The 23,542-nt window shown below is 36.0% G+C and overlaps 1 protein-coding gene across 8 annotated transcripts in view; it reads left to right on the top strand.

Annotated features, from left to right (window-relative positions):
- The window catches only part of Grik1 (glutamate ionotropic receptor kainate type subunit 1), a 338,127-nt gene extending 315,211 nt beyond the window's left edge, over window positions 1-22,916 (top strand). For 2 of the 8 annotated variants that reach the window (XM_070030545.1, XM_070030543.1), the window contains 3 exons: window positions 994-1,219; window positions 5,511-5,761; window positions 7,041-7,688. In XM_070030545.1, the coding sequence (XP_069886646.1) occupies window positions 994-1,219; window positions 5,511-5,761; window positions 7,041-7,190 (627 nt within the window). In that variant the 3' untranslated portion in view covers window positions 7,191-7,688. Of the gene's footprint in view, window positions 1-993; window positions 1,220-5,510; window positions 5,762-7,040; window positions 7,689-21,953; window positions 22,163-22,444 lie in introns of those variants that run through there. The other 6 variants (XM_070030540.1, XM_070030539.1, XM_070030541.1 and 3 more) reach the window with 6 other exon arrangements.
- Window positions 22,917-23,542: the final 626 nt, after the last annotated feature.

Below are 23,542 nucleotides of genomic sequence, written 5' to 3'. Positions count from 1 at the left end.
AAATAAATGGAGGGAAGCATTGATGCAAATGAAGACAAATTCAGAGGGAAAAAAACCTCAGAACAATATGGAAATTACAGAGGAAAATGCAAACTGCCTAATTATAGTTCACTATTCAAAAGGATGGGAAACTCATATCTAAGCAAGATGGAAATGTAGGCAGTATATTCGGACAAAGAAAAGAAGAAAATGAGATAATGATGTCTATGTATAGATGCATATATTCTATATCACACATATAGTTAATTATTGGATCTATTAAAGGGCTGAATAAAGGAAACAAGACAATTATAACACAGTCCGAAATGAGCTACAAAAAAACCTCAATATTTAAACAATCGCAATGAAAAATTGAATGCATAAAATGTGGGAAGAGATTTCTAATCCAAATATTAACTTGAGAAGAACACTTGCATTTTAGATTTTTAGAAAAAGGAACCTCAAGTGACAGTGCTTTCACCAGTGGGAATTGTGAATGACTTATCCCAGGCTAGATCAGCAAAGGAAGGCTGGGGCAGGTATTCATACTACACCATTAAAAAGGATAACTCAACGCTTGCTAAAGTTGACTGACTGAAGGGAAAGGCATAAAATGGGTAGCCCCGGGAGTGAGCTAGCTACCCCTTAGCCCAGTGGGCCACCATGGTTCGGTCTGAAGCAACCACAGTTCATTAAACAAGTGCTATTATTGATACCAATGTTTTATCTTCCTTAACTGAAAGCAAGAAAAGGACTTTGAACCAATGTCTTACATCAATCTATCCAGGGCTCCATTTTCTCCATAGATGCCCCAGGGCCCCTGCAGGATTTTTTGCAGGCAAATTGGCTCTTCTCAGCCACCAAACTGAAGTCTTATTTCATCCATCTCATTCTCCCACCTGTGGAGAAAGAATTTCCTTCTGTATAATTTGAGTGACTGGGATGTTGAATAGCTTTAGGCCATACTTTGTTCAGCACTGTTTCTGCTGGGGGGATGTGCTTTTCTTTCTGCAGAAATCGAAAATATCCACGTATGAGAAGATGTGGGCTTTCATGAGCAGTAGACAGCAGACTGCTCTCGTCAAAAACAGTGATGAGGGGATCCAAAGAGTGCTCACCACCGACTATGCCCTACTGATGGAGTCTACCAGTATTGAGTATGTGACACAGAGAAACTGCAACCTCACACAGATCGGGGGCCTCATTGACTCCAAAGGTTACGGAGTGGGAACACCTATTGGTAAGAGAAACGGACTTCAGCCAAGACTGACTTGGCCAGTGAGAGACAGTGTGCAATGGCCTTAGCCTGCAATGACTTTATGCCACCTAAAAAGAGAAATGCTTGTTTAGGTTGGAGGCCTGGTTTGTACTGAAAATCCCCAGATCTTTAAGCTAACAAACTTTCATCTATTAATTTTTCTGTGTTCTCCCACAATATCACTATTTAAGAGGGTGTAGATTTTGCTATTTTGCCTCCAAACAAATATTCTATAGAATGCATTCTCCCAATTAATCCTCTTCATGGTTTTTTCTTCCATTCCTGCATATCTCATTTTTCTGACTTAAATTCCTCAATTTTTAGAAAAATATTTTTTAAAATCATTATACATTTAGATAAAACTAATACTGTTTATAAAAGAGTAGTATTCTATATCAGTAAATGGGGAAGCAAAGCTGTCAGAACAAAGGAAATAGGAAGGATAAATTATAATTTGCACAGGAAATAAGTTAGGATTGAATCAATGAAACTAACAAAATCTTATTGTTTGGTTCTATAGTACTGCCCTCCCTGGAGAAATCATTGCCTGTTGGATTGCATATCTATACAACAATATCATTTTGCTTGATAATCATAGGCATAACTAAAATATTTGTCTACAGTCAAGGGGCAATTTCTGATTTACTTTATGTAGAAATCTTCCCATCCTGCTTGCTACTTCATAGAAAAACTATATCAAATAAAGTTCTGTTATCAAAGCAATCTGCTCCATTCTCAAGTGAATCTCGGGTATTTGGAAAGAAATCAGGGGGCCATCTAAACTACTGCGCTAATCCAATAAGAATGATAATTATAGCCCAGCCAAATAATTGAAGGTCCAAAGCATATTTCATTTACTTGTTTGAGTTTTGTTCCAGTTGCTGTTTGTAAGTAAATATGTAGCCTGGTCATCAACATAAAGCAGGGGTCCCAATCTGAAATGCTTAGATCTCTGCTTGAGATCAGGCATTGTGACATTCATTGGTTGAGGCTATTGTAAAGAGCAATTAAGACAATGGCAATTGGTTGAATTGCCATAGAAAAGTTTGAATTCTCTAAAGAAGGTCTTTCTGCTCAATTACACATGGCGATTGGACACATATGGGAATTTCAGCATACATTTGTTAAATATTCCTTTATTCAGACAAAAGCAAAAGTCCAGATTTTAGGAAAAGTTTTCTAATGTTTTTAATTTGGCAACTAATTTTTTTTAAAGAAAGACTGTCTATCTGCTATTCAACTTAACATTCCTCCAATCTAATTAACCAAATAAAGGTCAACTCTGACCAACATTTACCAAGAATAAATAACCAACCTGAACCTGGTTTTTGCTATCCCTATGGCATTAAAATATATACTATAGGAAGTTAACTTTACTATTACTGTTATCCTTAATAGAATCATTTTGGGATTTGATTTTAAGGTAAAACTCTGTACCTTATTCTGTCATCCTCCCTTCAATCCCACCTCATCCCTTCCCACATCCTTGACACCAGATTTCCTGTCTGGTAATGATAACCAAAAATAATAAGGCATCTCACTCCTTCTGAGAACATATGTACTTTAACATGAGACCTTTACTTGGTGTTCCTTCATGTATAATGGAATATAAGAGCTAAAATTTGCAACAGTATACTTATAATACAGGGTTGTAGGTCTGAAGGAACTGGACAGTGTGTTTCTTTCTTCAACAATGTAAAAGAATACTTCTTAATCAAGAAGCATTGAGAAACCAATGTCTGCCTTCATGTGAGGCTGGTTCTGTGATGAGCATCACCAGATAAGTAAGTGGATAGATAGATAGATAGATAGATAGATAGATAGATAGATAGATAGATAGATAGATAGATAGATAGATAGATAGATAATCTATAAATATATATATCACATATAATGTGCATATTAATATAAAGAGATCTGAATGTACCCATTCAGTCTCTCTTTGGCCAATACTACCCACAAGTTCCAAAGTTAAAGAGCCTTGCCCCATCCCTAGATAAAAAGAAAGATATGACAAGAATTTTTCATAGTGGTTATAAACCTGTCATGCTTTTAAACAAAAAACAATGAAAGAATAATTGGAACAGATGGCAGATCTCAGAGAGAATACATCCACTGGGAATACAGCTGTTGGATAAATTTGTGAGATGTTTCTGCTATGATGAATTGACTCTTTGAGAAAGATCAGTTGCTATTCAGGAAGATCCGTGTGTATGCATATACATTTCTTTTCAAGTGACTTAGATTAAGTCACTTCTGATGTCATTCGGTCCATTTAAGCAGTAACAAAGACTACATGAAAGCATATGCAGAAATTTTAAGTTTCTAGTCTTATTCAGAGTCCCTGGAAGCTCCAGACTCTCTCTTGGTAGAAGACTGGATTCAGTCACAACACAAAATTTAAAACTTTGCTTCTTAGAGACTCTCAGGACAGAAGCACTGCAAATGTGCCTCCTGAGGGTTTTAAAATAAAACTTCAAGAGAATGAGAGCAGTTGAGGTTTAAACAGGTTACCAGGAGCCAGGAAATTACCTTCCTTAGAGACCACCTTTAAGCAGAGATTGGCTTTCCATCGTCTGAAATGTTTTAGGTGTTGTGCAGCCTGAAGGCAGAAGGAGAGAGTCAGTCAACATTTATTGAGTGCCCACTGTGTATAGTGTTCTGATTATTGCACTCTCCACTGCTGTAAGACTCATTCTCACATTACTCAAAGCACTTGCATGTACCTTAAAGCAAAGCACTCCTGGGTCATTCCGTCACTTACACACTATGTTTCTGCTAATGGTGCTAATTTTGACTCTGTTATTCTGGTGATGCTTAAGCAAACATATGATATATGTTAATTTGTCTCTCAAGGCCTATTCTCTCACTACAAATTCCTCCTCTTAAATGATAAGGCATAATCTCTCTCCAAAGCAGTTTGCTTTTCTTGACTTTAAGTGTCACGATCATTTTTTAAGTATTAGGAAGAATTGACAAAATGTTCAACTTTAGATTTTTTTTAATCATAAGCCATGCCACAGGATGTAAGTTATATGTGGGCCTGGGAGGAATGGTACAGAAACACTTTTAGGAAAATAACACTGAGAAATAAAAAGAAGATTTAAGTTTGATTCTTGGCTCTGCAAGTCATATAACAAGTGAACTATATGAGTCATAGGACTACTTCTTGCCTTATGATGCCTAGGTTATTTTAAATTTGCTTCAATCAAGAATGACATTAAATTTATAAACAGAGATATTCAGTTTCCAATATGAACTTATTGAGTAGAAGAAATGAAAGCAAAAGCTCTTTTACCATCTAAGGAGAATACGAGTTAAGGAATCTTGATCTGTTTCTCCTTTGCATTGATTAATATAGGAATGCAATCTGTCTACAATTAAATGTTGGTACCTTCTAACTCTTGCATGATTAAAAGTTCAGTGTCATTACCAAAAGATAGAACATAAGTATTTCCACCAAAGTCCTTGTAACTGAATTTTGTAAAACCATTGAAGAATTAAAAACCTGTCCTTAAGTGTATTTGATTGGCACACTTGTCAGTATGGATGAACAGCTATACATAACATCTGCTCCTTTTCAGTAGCTTACAGAGTAAATGTTTACTGCTTGATCTTCTCATAGTCCAATATGAACTGAAAGATAGACTCTGCTCTACTCAGTTATCCTAGGCCCCAAGTTCCTTTTATTTTTATGGCTCTACCATCCTAGGTGACTTGAAGGCTTTTTCTTACTTGGTGTATATTTGTTAGAAAAGAGAATACAAGATCCTGTTAGGAAGATTTATGATGTAAATCTAAAACTGACATATGTCATGTTAGCTTTCATTGACTAGAAATCAATGGTGTGACTTACTGAACTATAAGGGACACTGGGAAATATATTGAGTTACTCTTGTAGGAAGAAGATAAAATAGCCAGACACAGTCATAATGTGAGAGAGCCAAAAGCCTAGAAGGAAATGAAATCTAAACAGAAAAACAATTTGACATGTGAAAAAAAATTCACAAAGAATTCACCAGAAACAGAAATATGGCACCGAATTCTTAGATATCTCTCAAAGGAGTAAATATTACAGACCAGAGTGACTCTCACTCAACATGTCAGCCATTCCCTTCCCAGTCATTTAGGATTAGACATTCCTTACCTGGGCTAATGAATTTGTGAGTCTGATTTTTTTCACAACCGCCCAAAGGAAGTATTTGCTACTGACATAGTCAAATTCTCTGGCATCTTCTCCAGTGACCACTGTTCCCGATGACCTCACTTGCAGGCTCACCTTACCGGGATAAAATTACAATTGCTATTCTCCAACTCCAAGAAGAAGGGAAACTGCACATGATGAAAGAGAAATGGTGGCGTGGAAATGGCTGCCCTGAAGAAGAGAGCAAAGAGGCCAGTGCTCTGGGAGTAGAAAATATTGGGGGCATTTTCATTGTTCTGGCTGCTGGACTGGTTCTCTCTGTCTTTGTAGCCATTGGAGAATTTATATACAAATCACGGAAGAGCAATGATATTGAACAGGTGAGTCATCTCTTCCTAAGACCGGGGAGTTGTTCATTTGAATTATCTATGTTAAGTTTCTGAGGATTTTAAGGATGCTTGCCCTTCTTTGGTAACAGTCTATTGAATTAGATGCCCAAAAGAGCCATTTTTGAGTTAGAGCAAAGAGCTATTGAATCTCTGCCAGGTGCTGCTGGCACTGTAAGCTCCATCATTTATTAATGAGAAGAAGGAAGAGCTTTATACACTAAATCCAATTAGCACTATTTGGAATGACAGGGCAGAAATTCACAAACTCAGTTAATTTCTCAAATAGTTATTTGCTCTTAAGATGGAAACTTTAGAAAAAGCAAGGAAGACATGAATCCAAAATTAGAGAAGGGATTTGAGAAAAGTGTTACCAGCCCTAAAGTGTAGATTGTGAATACAAGTACTAATGCAAAACAATTTATATAATAACATAAATGTAGTATTTTGAAATCGAGAGTTTATTTCTATAATAGTACGACCTATAAAAAGCTGATTCAATCCATTTTTTTGGCAAGAGTATAACAAATAACAAATATATTCTTTTCAAATTTCTATTTCGGATTATAAGATGATTTCAATAGTTAGCTATTTTGGGCTTATTTTATTGTGAAAGGAACTTCAAATAGGAATTTAGACTTTCTAAATATTATAATTGAGATTTAAGATCATTCCTTTATTGTCATTCATAAATCAAATGCAAAGCCCCTTTAAACATAGTACAAGAATTGTAATACTACGCACTATTAATAACAGACATAAATGTTTTGCTATCACTACCTTGAAATTCTTAGCAATTGTTTTAAGAAGTGGCCTCATAGCTTCTTTTTTGTGCTAGGCCATACATATTACATTGCTGGTAATGATTAATAATTTGATATTAAGCCTACTTCCTATAAGTGGAAGCTGTCTTTTAAGCAACCAAAAACTGGAATATATTTTTTATACCTAAGTTCTATGCTGAAAACCCACCCCAGAAATGCAAAGCAATAGTGAAGGTAGAGAACACACGTTTACTGGTATTCATCATAGAAAATGTTCTTTAATTAACAGGAAGAATGGACTGATCTGCTTTGTTCAAACTTTTCAATTTGCTCTGAGTTGTCTTGTTTATGCTACTAATTTGAAAAAAAATTAAAGCTTGTATATATTATGCTTTAATGTGCTTCTCATAATTGCCAACTTCATTTGATTTAAAATTTTCATTTGAACATGCATTCATGCTTTTAATTTATTCATTTTTCTATATTTTTCCATTTCTTTTGCATGCAAGGCTTTTTGTTTCTTTTATGGACTGCAGTGTAAACAAACCCACCCAACCAACTCTGCTTCCGGAACTACTTTATCTACGGATTTAGAATGTGGCAAATTAATTCGAGAAGAGAAAGGGATCCGGACACAGTCCTCTGTCCATACTGTGTAATCCGTTTCTGGGGGAGGGGGAAAAGGTGTACCCAATAGAAATTGCTTCTTTTAGTTGGTGTCATTGATTGTATCTTCTAAGCCATGACTCCTTGTCCATTTATGTTAGTGAACTCTTGTACACTACCCCAAACTGTGTGTTGTGTCAGGGTTGCAATAGGGTTATATAGACTTCCAGTCGTATGTACATACATGAAACGATTTATATAAAATACTCATCTTTGCTTTATCTTCAATCATTAAAAGTGATGAATTGTGAAATAGGAGATTTGGACTTTGAACAAGGCAAAAAATGATAATTTTCTGGGCTCTTTTCATCTTTGTGTGCTTTCTTTCCTTTTTCTTTCCTTTTCCTTATCCAATATATTCTCTTTTTTCTTTTTCCTTTTTCCTTTCTTTCTGTTGGTAGTGGGGCTTGAACTCAGGGCCAGGATCTGTCCCCTAAGCTTTTTCGCTCAAGGCTAGTGCTTTACCACTTTCAGCCACAGCTCCACTTTCGGTTTTCTGGTGGTTAATTGGAGATAAGAGTCTCAGAGACTTCTCCTGCCCAGGCTGGCTTTGAACTATAATCCTCAAATCTCTGCCTTCTGAGTCATTATGTTCTTTTAACAGACAGTACACATTTCAACCTTTCTGAAGCCCTTGTCTTTTCAATATATGCGCACATAACAGTTAATTTTCTTAATTCAAATATATTTCCCTATTCAAAAGGTACTATTTACACAAAGACTCAAACTTGGGTTAGATCTTAAAAATTCAAAAGACTATGATCCAGAGAGTTATGAACTTGACCTTCTGAGTACAGAAGAGCATTACATAAGTCGAACATGACAGAACACAGTCAAGAAAGATTCCTACATAAAAATATAGTAACATCAAGTTCTGAAATTCTGTAGATCCAGAATCCCAAAGGAACTGATTTATTTCAAGCTATATATTTTTTTTTTGAAGATTCAGGCAAAGTCCTAAGCTGTGAACTAATCCATAGCATCTCCTATTTACTGCTCACTCGTCCTTCCTCTTTGCATAGATTGACATCTTTCTGTGAGACATTATTTCATTTCTTTCACACTCAGCTAAGATAGAGTGGTTGTTCTTAGGGCAATCTTTTCTGAGCATTGCCACATCCACACTCATTTCTCCGGATCCATCACCATTATTAATGTATTCGAAATATGCTGGGGAGAAGGGAAAGGAGCAGAAAATAGAGGAAGGAATTTCCATACGCATTAGTTACAGATCTCTGTGGATTTATTTTCTACCTGCATTCAAAGCACTGTAAATAATTTCCACACTAACTCAACTGGGTGACAGAAAAAGCCAATTGCATATATAATTTGCTGTGACAAGGAATGTCTGCTGGTCCCTCTCTGCTTGTTTTCCCCTTCACAGGGAGCAGGGAAATTGAGGTTGACTTTTCTCTCCCATCATACCCTGGATCCATCGGTCTCTGTTCTCCTTAATGGGATTACTTCTTGATCTATCAAGTGACCCTTGAAAATATATTCCTCTGAAGTAGAGGTTTGCCATCTGTGTGCGGGTCAGGTTACGTTGACTTCTCTTTGCTTAGCTTTAAATGGTTCCCAGTTTTGAATTACAAATCTCCTCAACTAAGCCAATTTCTCTTCAGTAAAACGTAATCAGAAAACTTGGTTCTTGCCATGATTGCTTCTAAATCTTGTCTTCTTTAAATAAACATACTCTTAAGGGAATATCAATAAATTATGGTACTACAAATTTACTATTATTGAAGTAGAAGAAATACAATATTTTTCCATGAGTCACAATTCATATTTTCAACCTCAAATAGAATCAGATGCTGGAACAAAATGCAATTCTTAGTACCATATTTTATTGCTTCAGTATATAGTAACCACAAACTACTTCAGCTTATTTTCTAAGAACTATGCGATATACCAAACATATTACTAAAAAGTTTGTAGGTGATTAAATAAAATATAGAAAATAGGGTTAAACAATAGCTAACAAAACTTGCTTTCTGTAGACAAAAGTCATTCTTACAATTTTTAATTTAGAGATTTAGATAAATGGTAACTTCTTAAAGTTTAGGTACTACTTTTAGACTATACACCATCTAATTCTGATTTTTATGTACTATCATGGTTTTCAAAAATGTCATCACATACAGCATTACATCTGGTCCTTCCAGCAATTTTAATTCAGCTTTACTAACAGAGGAACAGATATCTGGATCCATGACCCAGAATCAGAAGCATTAGAATCAGACGACAATTTTATAAATCAATCAAATTTCAGAAAGAGTTCAACCAAAGTGAAGTGACTATTGCTAAGTTACGGAATATCTCAGAAACAGTAGAATACCATTTGTAGAAGGTAAAGTTACTTTCAAGGAGTATTTTTCAAAAATAGATGCCATTGGCAGGTATTTCCCAGTAAGAGTTTCACAGTTAAAAACCCAGAAAGCATCACACTAGACATCCCCTTATTACATTTTAATTCATAGTGTTCAATACATTGTCATGGATTAGGGATTTCCAACAAGAAAGAAAACTCTTCAACATTGCCCAACCTATTAGATCACAGACACTTTTTCTTTAGAGCATCTGAATGGACCAGTGTTACACAGATGATCCTCTAGAGATCGTGGTAAAGAAAATGTGTATTTAACCCATTAATAACCTGCAAAACGTCTTACACTGTATGTGGCTCCCCATCATGCATTATTTGGAGTAAACTTTTCACTTCTCTGGACCTCAGTTTCCTTATTTGTAAAGCAAAGATACAGCGGTTCAATTTCTACATTTACCATGAGAATTCTATCATAGGATAGAAATGGAAACACTGAGTTCACCTCAGCAGCAGATCTATTAATGGTCAAGAAGTACTGAACCAATCATCTAAATACACATTGTATAATTGGAACTAAATAAATAATTGCTACTTATCATTATTACATTTTACTCTAAAGGTAATACCACTAATTCTGTTATATATAGAAAGAGATTATATGTATTATATAATATACATTATGTATACAATTAATATATACACAGACTCTGTATGTATACAGACATACATATATACCAAAGTATTGAGAGGACTCTGCAGACATAGAAATCAAGAAGAAATTACATATCTCAAGATAGAAATTTCAAGACATTCAAGTGATCTTTATGTTTACTCATAATACATAGAAAGGGTCCTATTCAATATAATCAAGTAGACCATTCATTGTCTTTGTAAGTTCTTTATCCTTTTCAGTTTCTCCTTCTCTCTTTATACTTTCCTGTCTGTCCTTTTGTCTTAACCCTCAAGCAGCTAGTTCTTGCTAACATGTAAATAACTGCTCATTCTACAGTGACCCTACAGCGGTTCACTGCATATCCAGTGAAATTTAGAACAAAATTTTCAAGCTCTCTTTGCATCTTAGTTCTTAGACTTCAGTATAAGTCAGAATTGCCTGGGGAAGTTGCTTATAACTTTCAAGGTCTATCTCTTGACTTTTCTCTAGAGATAATCTAGGAATAGTCTGGCAGGTATGTATAGTCTAGGAATCTACATTTGCAATAAAGCTTGAAAGTGAATGCTTAAAATCAGTTGTATGCATTTGTTTTCATTTTTTAAAAATCTTGAATTCAGCAATTCTCTTGTAAATTAGGTCATATACATGAGTCGTGAACAGTCAACATTTGGAAAGTTTTCACAGTTTCTCTTATTTTTTCCCCCAAGAGTCCTACATACAGTTGCTTTACTTGGAAGCTGTTATTGATAAATACGAGTTTTTGTTAAAACTTGTTTAAAACCAGAAATCTATTACTCAAATTAGCTATTAATCATGAGCTTTTATTTAAAAAAATGATAGAGTATACTCTGGGGGAAAAATCAATTAAGGTCAGGAAGAGAGCAAGAGAGTATTAATAGATAAAACAGGTGCTTCAATAACAACGAGTCACATTAAATCCTCTCATCTGTTTCCTCGTGAGTTTGTCCATATCCTAATCCAGGAAGAGAGGGAATGAAGGTGTAGATTTTATTTGGCTTTAGATTAAAATTACAAATTCAATCATTTTAAGTTTATTTTCCAGTAAAATTGGAACTAACTAGGAACTATGAAGAACTTCTGGATCATAGAATAATAACCTTATCCAAGGAAAATTGTTTGCAGGTACTCACTGCTTTTGAATAGCACTTTATTATTCTTCTATGAGCCTTCTGTGACAAAACTCTTCTACAATGAATCTCAAGTAATTTCTGAGCTCATGGCCTTTACAATGCAAGTCTGTTTCTTGTAACTGCACAACCTTTAAAAGGAAAAGAAAAGCACAGCATTCTTCCTGTACTATTTTCTGCACATCTGACTGTGCCAAGTGGCATTATTAATTAACTCTTATAGATGATGAAAAATTCCTGCTTGATGCTGCAGTTTTAACTTGCCTTTAGGAACCATCTCATTATGCTTCTTGCAGTTAGGAAATTTTATGTCCAGATGCACACGCATTGTAAGATCATTTTTGCTTTCAAATTTCTCTCCACAGAGACTAGTATCATGGAGAATGAGATTTCCCCTTAACTTTCCAAAGAATTTCCATTTACAAATGCTAGGGCATCTTTGACTAGGAAGTCAACGCTACAAATGCACAAATTCAGCATTTGAACTGTATTGGCATCAGGCTAAATGCAGCTACAGCTAACAACTCAAGCTACCCAACAATGTGTATCTTGTTACAATAGAAAACACACTGAAAGACTCAAACATAATGAGTTACACTTGCATGATGGCATGAAAGTGCTCTCTTTCCCCCTAGCAACTTAAATAATTAATAATCGACTAAAATTTTCTTATGCTGATTTTTTCAGTTGAATGACATGTTCAAAACATTTGAGTAGTCTGAATTTTTAATTTATAAATATAAGAGGTCTATGATCCCTTAGTCTTTATCAACCATAGAAACTAAAAAACTATTATCCACAGAAAATCTACCCAAATATACGACCTTTTCACATGCATGTAAATGACTTCAACTCCATATCTTATTTTTTTTATTGTGAGAATACCGTACAGACTTGGAAAAAAATATATTAAGTCAACTCCATTTCTTCTGTGGTCTGATCAATTAAGTTAGCAAGTTACAGCTCTCTGAATAAGATTTCCTTTGCCTAGAAGCTTAATTATTGATTAGTAGAGAAGCTATAAGACACTTAATATTCATTTAGCTGTACCTCTTCTAATGTACAACTTGGTGTTGTCTTATAAACCTAACTCAAAACTGTGTATGACCCTATAGACAGACTTGGGAATAAAAAGAATTTCCTACTTTCCTCTTAAGCAGCTATCTGGGTTTAAGAAAATTATGTTCCTCATCATAACCTTGGTTTCCTCACCTGTAGAATAAAGAGGTTATATTTCAGGTTCTTTTCCAACACATTTTAAAACCTAATGGAAAATGGGAAGGAAATAAAATTACACAAGCTGTGAAACGTTTTTATAAAATTATTAATGTATATCTTAGGCTAGGCTCTGTGTCTCTCTTGAACACATTATATCTTTATGGCAATAAAGAAAATTATATTTCCTGCCAGTATTTCAAGGTACAAAGATCTTAGACAAAAAACCCCACAGCCAACATAATATCAAGAAGTGAGATGATTCTCACTCAATCATAAACAAATTATTACAAATGTTGATTGTTACAAAAGTAGTATCATTTTCAATTTTTATGAGTCTGCAGACTAATTACACAACATATAATGTACATGTACATAGGAAGCTATGTGAAGTTAATAGAACTGATTACATACTCACAACTCAGAAACTGGAAACTAAATGGGGCTGGGGAGAGTAGCCAGATGCAATTCCAAAATGGGAACTTAGGTATCTGTTAGAGATGCAAAGAGCAAAAGGGGCAGCATGCATTTATTTTCCTTTGACTTATATCTCCCTTTCTTCCCATGATCAAACATCAGGGTTTCTATATGAACAGTTCTCAATGTAGAAATGAGTCAAACTTGGAGCTTTTCTATCTCAAGTTATCATTGCAAATGTGTAGCATAGGCAGAAATCTGGAAAACTATATCTATCACAAGATCTAGCTATTGTAGCAAGTACATCAGTTTGTTCTAATTCAGAAAGATAATCTACAACTAGCAAGAGCCTGAACTCAGAGATCACTGTCACAAGATGTCTACTTTGTGTTGCTGCTCCAGGCCCTGGGTCTTTTTCTAACTAGAAAAGAAAAGGAATCATGAGAGGAAAAACCGTAGAATGGTGGACAGAAAAATACCATTACTGGCTTCCCTAGGTTTCACCAGAAGGTTGTAAGACTTGTAGAGAAATCTCACACCTTCCTGTCTCTTGAATGACAAAAGTAATAATATCTAGGCAGTGTGCCTATCAAGAACTTCATAGATTCTCTATCAATCCCAGATAATGCTTAGAAAAAATACAAAAAATCTGTGGTCCTTTCCACCCAAACACTTTGTGGAAGGATGAAAGAACCAGTAGACAGGAGAAGTTGAGGTTGGATGGAAAAGGCACAGAATGCATAGGTCTGACATGGAGGTCATAGCAGGACAATGAGCATCTCAAGTGGAATAGCAGAGCCCAATCCTTATCCAGAACTCAGTAAATGTGACACGAGTTAAAGCCATAAGAGCTGAGGGTGGGCTGGGAAGGTGGCTCAGTGGTAGAGCACTTGCCTTGCATGCTCGAGGCCCTGGGTTCAATTCTTCAGCACCACATAAGCAAAAAAAGAAAAAAGCCAGAAGTGGTGTTCTGGCTCAAGTGGTAGAACGCTAGCCTTGAGCTGAAGAGCTGAGGGACAGCGCCCAGGCCCAGAGTTCAGGCTCCACGACCGGACCCAAAAAAAAAGAAGCGCTGAGGGTGACCATAAGGCAGCTGCTCCTGTACCTCCACACACCCCTTCCAGCCCCAGATGACCTTTGGAATAAAAGAGAATGAGAAGAGTTGTAGGAAAAGATCTGCATCAGCTAAGACATGAATAAAACACATTTCAAACCAGTGGATTGTCTTCTGTTGATAAGATCCATTAGTAAATGGGTACCTATCTCCAAGATGAGTTCTATTTCTAAAATGAAAAGGTTAAATTGCTATCACATACTTACTTTGCACATCCCCATCTGCCCTCATAGGATAAGAACACGTACAAAATCTCTTGGAAAGTTACTTTTGTGGCCCTCTAACTCAGCCTGAGATGCTACAAAAGGCTAAGCACTCTCTATAAAGGAAAAGAACACCAACTGCCGTAGTATCGTCTCAGATTTGAGACATTAGAAGACCAAGAAACAATTGGTATTCATCAGCATCTGACAGTGACTCAAGAAAGAACAGCACTACAGGTGGTTTAGATTGAAGCACAGGCCCACATCCTTTATCTCTGGATACACAAGGTCTAACTGAAGCTAAACTTCACTATGGAAAACATCTCCTTGCTCTCTGATTGCATCTATCTCTCTATTCCCTCCATTGTGCTTGCATCCTTTGGAAAGGAAGACTCTTAACTGACCTGCAGTGCCCTTCACAGATCATAGAAGGACTCAGGGAACAGGTCTGAATTGTCTGGATGACAAAGCTGTGTCCCCACTCAAATGAATGCTTGTTCTGAGAGCCTGAGACAGAAAGGGAGACCCAACTGCCTGTATTCTCAGATCCCCACACCCACCGAGCTGTTCGTTCTAGTCTGTGGGAATCTTACAGTGGCAGGTTCAAAGTGCAGATGAGATTCCCTTCTCAGGTATTCATAGAATCTAGGTCACACATTCTCCTTTATTTGAACTTTTTCTCCTTGAGCTCAGGTGCAAAATGAGTCATCTTCATATCCCATCTTTAGTTCTATATGCTGGGTCACTCTATGCTGGATATTAAATGTCCAGCTTTTACAATTCAAAGCATATGCTTTTTCCTTTTTTTTTTCAAACAGCAAGCTATTGTAATTAATAGGTTCAAAGACCACTGTACCTTTTATAGGTTCATAAAAGTCTACCTAAGATCTCAAAGCTCCAAGTTTGACTCTTTTCCCCCCTCTCGCTATAGCACCACTACCCTGACTGTAATGCATATAAAAGCTCTGCTATGACTTTAAAAGTAAGGAGCAAAAAAGACTGGGATTCATAAGATTTAAGGGTGGGCGAAGCTCATGAATTGAGTTAGAATGCTTCATCGCCTCAGTGTTAACCTCACTTATCAAAGGCTGAGAAATCATTCCTAAGGTTAGAGAAGATTGAACTTAGCCACCCTGGGCCACTAGAAGTATAGATTACATGATCCTGAGAAGCTACTATATGTATCAAGTCTTTTAAACATCTTTAAAAAGTAAAATCTTGTAAATTGTATATGTCAATCCACGGTATATTTATGTTAATGAGAAAAATGAGTTTTATAACTGCTAACTTTAAATGAAGATAAGTCAGAAAGAAGATCTTGGTGTATCCCATGTCAATAAGTAATTCAGTGAAAACCAAAGGCACATTTTTTTTAATTGTTTGAGCATAGGTAGGAAAACAGGAAATGCTACAGAATGCATTCCTGCAGACAAGAAAACTTAAATTGGGGATATGATGATACCAGGTACCAGAAGTGGAACGAAGATAAAATCAGAGAAAATGGAGGGCATTGTGTTAAAGGATTTGGGAAAATGGACAAGTGGACTCTACATGCTATAGCATGGTCCATGAAGGACTTTCAGAGTGACAGTAATGTACAGCCAGTTCAAAGTATCAAGGGTGCACAGGGAAGGAGGGTGGGTAAAGAAGAGCTCGAGAGTCTTAAGTAGGAATGAGGCTTGATAGCCACACCACAAAGTTGTATTTCAGTGTCTAAATTTTCTCCATTCCATGAATCTCAGTATGGAGATGAAAATCAGCTCCCTGACTAGTTGCTAGACACGAGTCAACGTGGCCATTGTCCTAGAAACTAAGATGGCAATCAGCTGATCACTTTATAAATATTCCAATAATATATACATGAAAAACAGTCCATGGATTCTGGGTGAACTCAGGAAAATGGCTAAACTCAGAGAAATTGTACTCAGATCCTCAGTTTTCAAGTGCAAGAACCAACCACCCCCAAAAAGAGTAGAGAGGGAACTACTTCAAGAATCTCCCTTCAGTGGCTCAAAGTGACAGAGCACTAGTCTTGCTCAAAAGAGCTCAGGGACAGTACATTGGCCCTGAGTTTAAGACCCCATGACCTTCCAAAATTTTTTTTTAAAAATTCCCTTTACCTTCCTGAGTAGAATTAGTAGGGGTGATCAGAGTCTATGCTCTGCTCTCAGATCTCAGTACTATCATGTGAAACTTGTTCAATTAACTGACTAATCTTTCCAAAGCAATCATGGTAGCAAATACTTGAATTCTTCTATCCTTACTCCTTAAAAAGTCACCTCTAGGTTGGCTAAAGAGTAGAAAAAGATATCCTAGCAATAGTACTCAAGGCTAAAACCCTAGTTACACAGGAGGCTGAGATCTGAGGATCTAGGTTCAAAGCCAGCCTAGGCAGACAAATCAGACTCTTATTTACAATTAACCAGAAGCAGTGGTGTAGCTCAAGTGGTAGAGCACCAGACTTGAGTCAAAAAGCTAAGCAATGGCACAAGGACCAAAGTTCACAACCCAGGACTGGCACAAAATATGAAAATTTTTTTTAAAAGTAGAAAATAAAATGTTAAAATATATGACTGCCTAGTCTTTCTTAAACAAACATTAAGCCAGATGCTGGTGGCTCATACTTGTAATCCCAGCTACTCAGGAGGCTAAGATCTGAGGATCAAAGTTCAAAGCCAGCTTGGGCAGGAATGTTCATGAGATTCTTATCTCAAATTAACCACAAGAAAAATGAAATTAGAGCTGTGCTTCAAGTGATAGAGTACTAGCCTTGAGCAAAAAATGTGCCAGGACAGTGCCCAGGCCTTGAGTTCAAGCCCCATGACCCATAAAAAATTAAAAATTGAGACATTGACCCCATGGAACTACAGCAATAATTTGACCAAAGTAAAAATCTAAGAAAATAATAATAATTACAACAGCAACTCCATTATTTCCTCAGAAATCATTTTCATCATCTTTTGTATTTCCTAAATGTGCTTTACAAAAAAAGACTTCTAAAGCATACTTAGTAGCTCTATACATAAAAATGGACATTTTAATTTATAAAATAACAGTTTCACCACTGTTCCTCCTTCATATTTAATATAAAAATGTATTCAACAATGTCAAAGAGCAATTCAATGTCCTGGAATAAGATATCTAATGATTTTAAAGTAGAACAGTATGCAAAATGTAATACATACATTATGCTATTAGCCAGGCTAGAGCTCCTAAAAAATAGTTCATTGGAAGACAAAATAACATTGATAGTGAACACATCAAAGGTGATTGCCAAAATGCTGTCTTTAAATGTGCCAATGAAGTAAAGAACTGAATGCATAAATTCCAGACTTACAATGGAAAGGCCATCTGACATTCACAACCTGATATCAGGCTGGCCACCAGTATGAAGCCAATTTTAGATAACCCAGTTGTTTGTACAAATTCAAATCAGATTCTAATACAGAGCTTTTCCTATCACTTGAAAAAAAAATTACCTCTTACCCTAGCCCATTTTTTCTGAAGAAGCATACTATGCAAACAGAACAGAAAGAATTTTATTAATGCATCCCAATTCCTTCCAGGACAAAATGTGCAACAGGATAAAGGTAGAAGGAGAGATGATATAATTTAAATTCAGGCTCACACTACCAGCAAGAAATCAAATATTTGGGGTTAATCCCAAGGAAGCAACATGAAGTGAGCAATTACAATGAGGAAGACAGGAAAGAGAATGACAAAGGAAATTGACAGAAGTGAGGAAATGTGGACTCCGGAAGGACACAGAGATGAAATAAAAGAAGAGGATCGCCATTCTGCAAGACCAAGCAAAGCACTCTCCTTTCAAAAGTATCACAGCTGTAGTTAGACTAATTTTATTTTCTTTCTTCTAACAAAAGAGTGACACACATACAAATATATATATACACACATACATCCACAAACATATATACACCCTCCTATACACATACACACCCTTTATCTTTTACTAATGTCAGGAGAAGTGTAAATGTCAGTAACATATTTTATGATTATAAATTCAAGTAGACTTTGCTATCAGGCTTGTCCTCATAGGGACTTGTTATAAGTGGGTGCACACACATTCAGATGTTATTTTTAGGTGACAAGATGCTATGGTTAGTTTCCTTACCTCCCATGCCTGAGTATCTATTCTTTATGGAATATGACAGAGTTCTCACAATTCCAGTTCTTAGAGAAACAATGAAACATGATGAATGGTAAAAGTAATAATAATAATAATAATAATAATAATAATAATAATAATAGGCGCTAAAAACTCATGTTTTAAATGTGTGTTTGGATCTATTCAAACTAAAATGCTCTTCTAGCCAACCCAAAGGAATTGTCACACAGAAGGGCATAGGATGGACTCAAAGAACCATCAAAGTTTGCCAATGTGTCTTTCTTCTTCCAGAACAAAAAAGAAAAGGTCAAGTGACATAGAATTACAACATTTTCATGGTAGCGATGAGATTTTATTCTAAAGAAGGAATACTAACAATATGTCATGCATTAAAATTTGTGTTTTACATACATCAGTTCACTGAATCAATAAATTTTCATAATAGCTCAATGAAAAAAAAAAAGATTCTTTCATTGTCCCATTGTATAGAACACTGAGTCAGAGAAAAAATAAACACCTTATCTGATATATCCCAGATACTAAGTAGTATAGCTGCTTTAAACTCCAATGGTCTGGTGCCAGAAACCAATTCAAAACTGTAATGAAAATCCACATAGCCACCCATTAAAAGTCTGAAACACCACCTACCAGAAATAAACAAGAAGACCTAGGGTCTGGGATACCAGGGGTATTTTCAATCTGCAAAACACAATAGGATGCTGTAGGCATATTCTTTCCCCAATGATGCTGCTTTTGGAGAAAAGCACCTAGTTGAATCTGTGTTTGCTACCTGCTGAATCTAGAGTCTAAGGACTGAAACCATCATGTATAAAAATAATGTTTGTATGGTGTTATAAGTATGAAGACGTTCAGAAAAACCCAAGTCCAGATATAGAAGCTCTAGAAAGTTGCTATAATTTGGGGTCTGATTCAGAAATTCAATTTTAATATACTACACATCCCTTTCAATCTGGACACTATAAAAGTCATGGAAATTAATGAATAGGAGCCCTGCCCACGCTACTCTGTGAGATGCCACTCTGGGCTGAGAGATGACCTTCACTGCTTCATTTCCTGGGGATCTGACAGCATATAGTTTACTTGAGCAGAGGCTGGCAGGGACCTTAAAGGTCATCTTTCCTTGTGACTACAGCAAAAACTGGGAAGCGAAAGGTCAGCTCCCGTATCTTGCCATTTTCTTTTGACAGTTGGAGACAAAGTGAGATTCAAAAAAGAAATCGTTGTTTGTGACCAAGTCTAGGAAATCATCTATAAAACTTTATTTTCATTCATTCTCACATGAAAGGGAAAAAACCCATACACTTAGAAATAATTTTTAAAGAATAGTTGCGTTTTAAGGCAGTCTAGAATTGGGAGGTTTCTTTTTATAGAAAATATTAATTGGAATGCATTGTGAGGATAAGGTCTATGGTTTCTTATCTATCCAAAATAGGAAAGGGAAAGCAGAGGTTTCGAGCACTAATTTCTTTTCTGTGTTTCATATACAATGCAATCCATACTGGTAGGCTCACTTCAACTTTTTAAATGCAAAATAAAATGAAACATCTAAATTCATACCTTAGAGTTGAAATAAAACAAAAAGACTGGACCTGTTTAACATATGTTTTGTAGGGAAAAGTTACAGAAGCTATCCATAGTGATATCTTTTAAATTAAGAAACAAGACACAGGTGATTTCCAGTGACAGCAATTGGGTTTGGGCATTTCAGAAAGAAGTTCAAGGTAGGTTTGGCTACTTGGGAAGATACTGGTATCTCCAATAGCATTCTCTCCATCTGTGTAATGGGTATAACCATTCTTTGCTCAGAAGGAAAATGTAAAGCTGATATATAATCATGTTTGTAAATTCCTTCTTTCATTCTCTCCCTTCATTTTGATAATCTCCTTTAAAAAATCAGAAAGGTCTTATACCAAAAATACTTTCACTGGAAATAAATTTCCCAGAAAAGTTTGGGAAATTTTAGCACAACACCATCTATCATGATGACATAGTAAGATATTTATTTGGTCTTAGTAGCAACACATAAACTTTATGTGGCACAATGCTAAAAATCTCTATATGTCATTTGTGATTTATTTTAGTCTACCATTTTTTAAGTACAAGTCATGGAAAACACTTTGGAATTATTAATTTCTTAGGCAGAATATCTTGCTGGTTCAGTGAATCAACAAGTTACCATTTGGGATGATATTAACAAGCTTGAGCTGGCTTTTCATTTGTTGTAGCACTGGAAATGAAACTTAATATCAAATCCTATAAACACAAAAAGGACTAGTCTTCTGCAAAGAACTAGATCTTCAGGAGTTATATGTCTAAAACCTACATTGATACATCTGACTTATAAACCAAGCAGAAACAAATTGAAAAGTACTACTTGAATAACCTATCTCAAGCCCTTTTGGAACAAAATGGAGCATAAACTTTTCAAAAACAAATGTTGCTCATGATGTTCAAGGATCACATTAGACATTTAGAACAAATTTCTTCCTACAAGGCACTTAGAACCTAGAGAAATAACATTGTGGTGTTCTGACCTCTGTTTCTGGTCATGTTTAGGCTATATATCCATGGAAAGCTGTAATACAGTACTTAGATCTTTTCCAAAGGCTCTAGCTTTCTAAGGGATTCTCTTAATGTTGTAGCAAAAATTCAGAACTTCAACTCTACCCAAGGCCAGTACTGGGGCTTGAACTCAAGGCTGTGGCTCTTGTTTGGCTGTTTTGCTCAAAGTTGGTGCTCTATCACTTGAGCCATACTTCCACTTCTGGATTTGTGTTGGTTATTGGAGATAAGAGTCTCATAGATTTTACTGCCCTGGCTGGTTTTAAACCATGATTTTCTGATCTCAGCCTCTGAGTAGCTAGGATTACAGTAGGCATGAGCTACCAGCATGCCACTACTTGATCATTTTTAAGTGCTTAATAAAGTATTGTTAATAATTCGTGTGATATTCTAAAGTAGATGTTAGAACTTACTCATTTTGCATAACTGAAACTTTGTACCCAGAAAATTGCCTTCCCCTTCCTCTTGTCCCCTCCATGTTCTTGCCTACCACCATTTCTATTCTCTGTTTCTACAAGTGACTATCTTCCCTAAGTGAAATCACACAGTCATTGTCATTCTCAATATTCTTTTCAGTAGAGAATGTTTTGAAATCAACCTCATCAAAAAGATGGCCATAGAAATCCCAGTAAACAAATCTATCACTCAAAGATCTTATCTTGGCTAGAAGAAATGACAGTCAATTACATTTCATTGAACCATTTATGTACTGTGCATGTGAATGTAGACAAAGTATAATTGTAATGGAGACATATTTACATATCTGTTATCTGCATGCATATAACATTTTATGATCATAATTCCACTTTCTTTGGTATCGTGTCATCATTTTTGCTATGTACTTCACTACCACAGCTGCATCATTGCTGCTACCAGAATCTCTGTGTGTGTGTGTTTTTTTTTCAGAGAAAATATACAATTTAAAATTGTTTTTTTTTTCTTTTTTTTTATCAGAAAGGAAAGTCATCAAGACTTAGATTTTATTTTAGGAACAAAGTAAGGTTTCATGGGAGAAAAAAACAAAGCGTTGGTGTAGAGAAGGTTTGTTCATTTTCTATAGCATTACTGAAGTGTCCGTATGCCTTGATAAATCTATCAATGTTTGGATCATCTCAATGGGGGAAAATACCTTAACTTAACTCTATTTTGGTGTCTCGGCAAAGGTAAGTTGTAAGAGCCTTGAGTTTTCTCTAACTGGGTAGTTTTATATTGTTGCATTTGTAAATGAAATTGTAAAGTTTGCTTAGATAATTTACTGCCTATGTTTTGTTTCCTTATGTAGAAAAGGCAGGTGGGTGGGCCAATGGGTGGAGGAGGTGGTGATGGGAAATGGCCAGTTGTGACAGAGTTGCTTCTGTGTCAATAAAAATGTAGGCAAGGGGCAAGTCAACTCAAGATGGAAGCAGGCTCTATTCGCTGACGCTCTATTGTTTCATACTCTTTAGTGTCTCTCCTTCAATGCCATCATGGAAGAACTGGGAATTTCACTCAAGAATCAGAAAAAATTAAAGAAAAAGTCAAGAACTAAGGGGAAATCTTTCACAAGTATCCTTACATGTCATCAGAGACGGACTCAGAGAAAAGAGACTGTGGCGTGACACAAGAAAGCTCCTTTAGAAACTTTTCAGGAAAACAAAAAAAGGTGGGGGGAGGATGCACACTACACAGTTTTTGGAGGAAGAACTTCTGATGAGTGTGAAATGCCTTTCCATATATTTATATCCATCGCTAGTATGGATATAGGTATACGAAATGCAAAAAGTTTAAAGCTCACGCAGAGAGAAATAATGAGGGAAATGATACCAATTCTGAAATGAATTTCTTTGTGTACCGATTTTGCATTTTTCTCTTTGGCCCCCCAATAAATTGCTGTGTGTGCTTTCTTAATAATAAAAAGTAAAAGTTGTTTTCTTTTTCCAGAATGTTCATGTCCTGGTTTGTTCCCTGTTACTTGCTCACATTCACAGTATTTGATGGATGAGGGCTGCCAGCTGTTGAGTTTGCTATTTTGAAGGATCTGTCATCTGTTAAGACTCATAATCATTTTGCTCTACAAAGTGCCTAATTATTATATAAAGTAAAACCATTCATCTTTGGGTCTTGAAATATAATTTTACAGTTTAAATGGTATCCAAACATTCATGTATTATAAAAGGATTCAAAGTATATTCAAAAGCTAGAAGTGTTTATCCCATTCTAGGGTACTGTGTAGATTCTGGATCACCATAGCAAGAAAGACGGACATGGTTCACATCCTTGTATCAGCTTATATTAAACAAAGATTGAAAAGTCTGTCTCTCAAAGTAGGATTGGAACGTTCTCTGTGGAAGTCGGAAGCAGAATGAGCATGCAAGCTGAGGTACCCTGGCTCCCTGCAGGGAAGAACAAACAGGTAAAGAGCTGTGGATGACTCAAGCACTACAAATGACGTACGCTGGGGAAGGCAAGTGTCCCAGGACAAAGAAGCAACATGTTCAAAGCCACTGAAATAAGAGAGAAATGAGGCCCTCGTGTTAGAAGAAAAGGAGTTTAGGGTAGCCAAA

Source organism: Dipodomys merriami, unplaced genomic scaffold (genome assembly GCF_024711535.1).
Source record: "Dipodomys merriami isolate MVZ:Mamm:240054 unplaced genomic scaffold, mDipMer1.0.p SCAF_2, whole genome shotgun sequence".
Classification (NCBI taxonomy): Eukaryota; Metazoa; Chordata; class Mammalia; order Rodentia; family Heteromyidae; genus Dipodomys; species Dipodomys merriami.
This window is presented reverse-complemented; position numbering and strand designations above follow the sequence as displayed.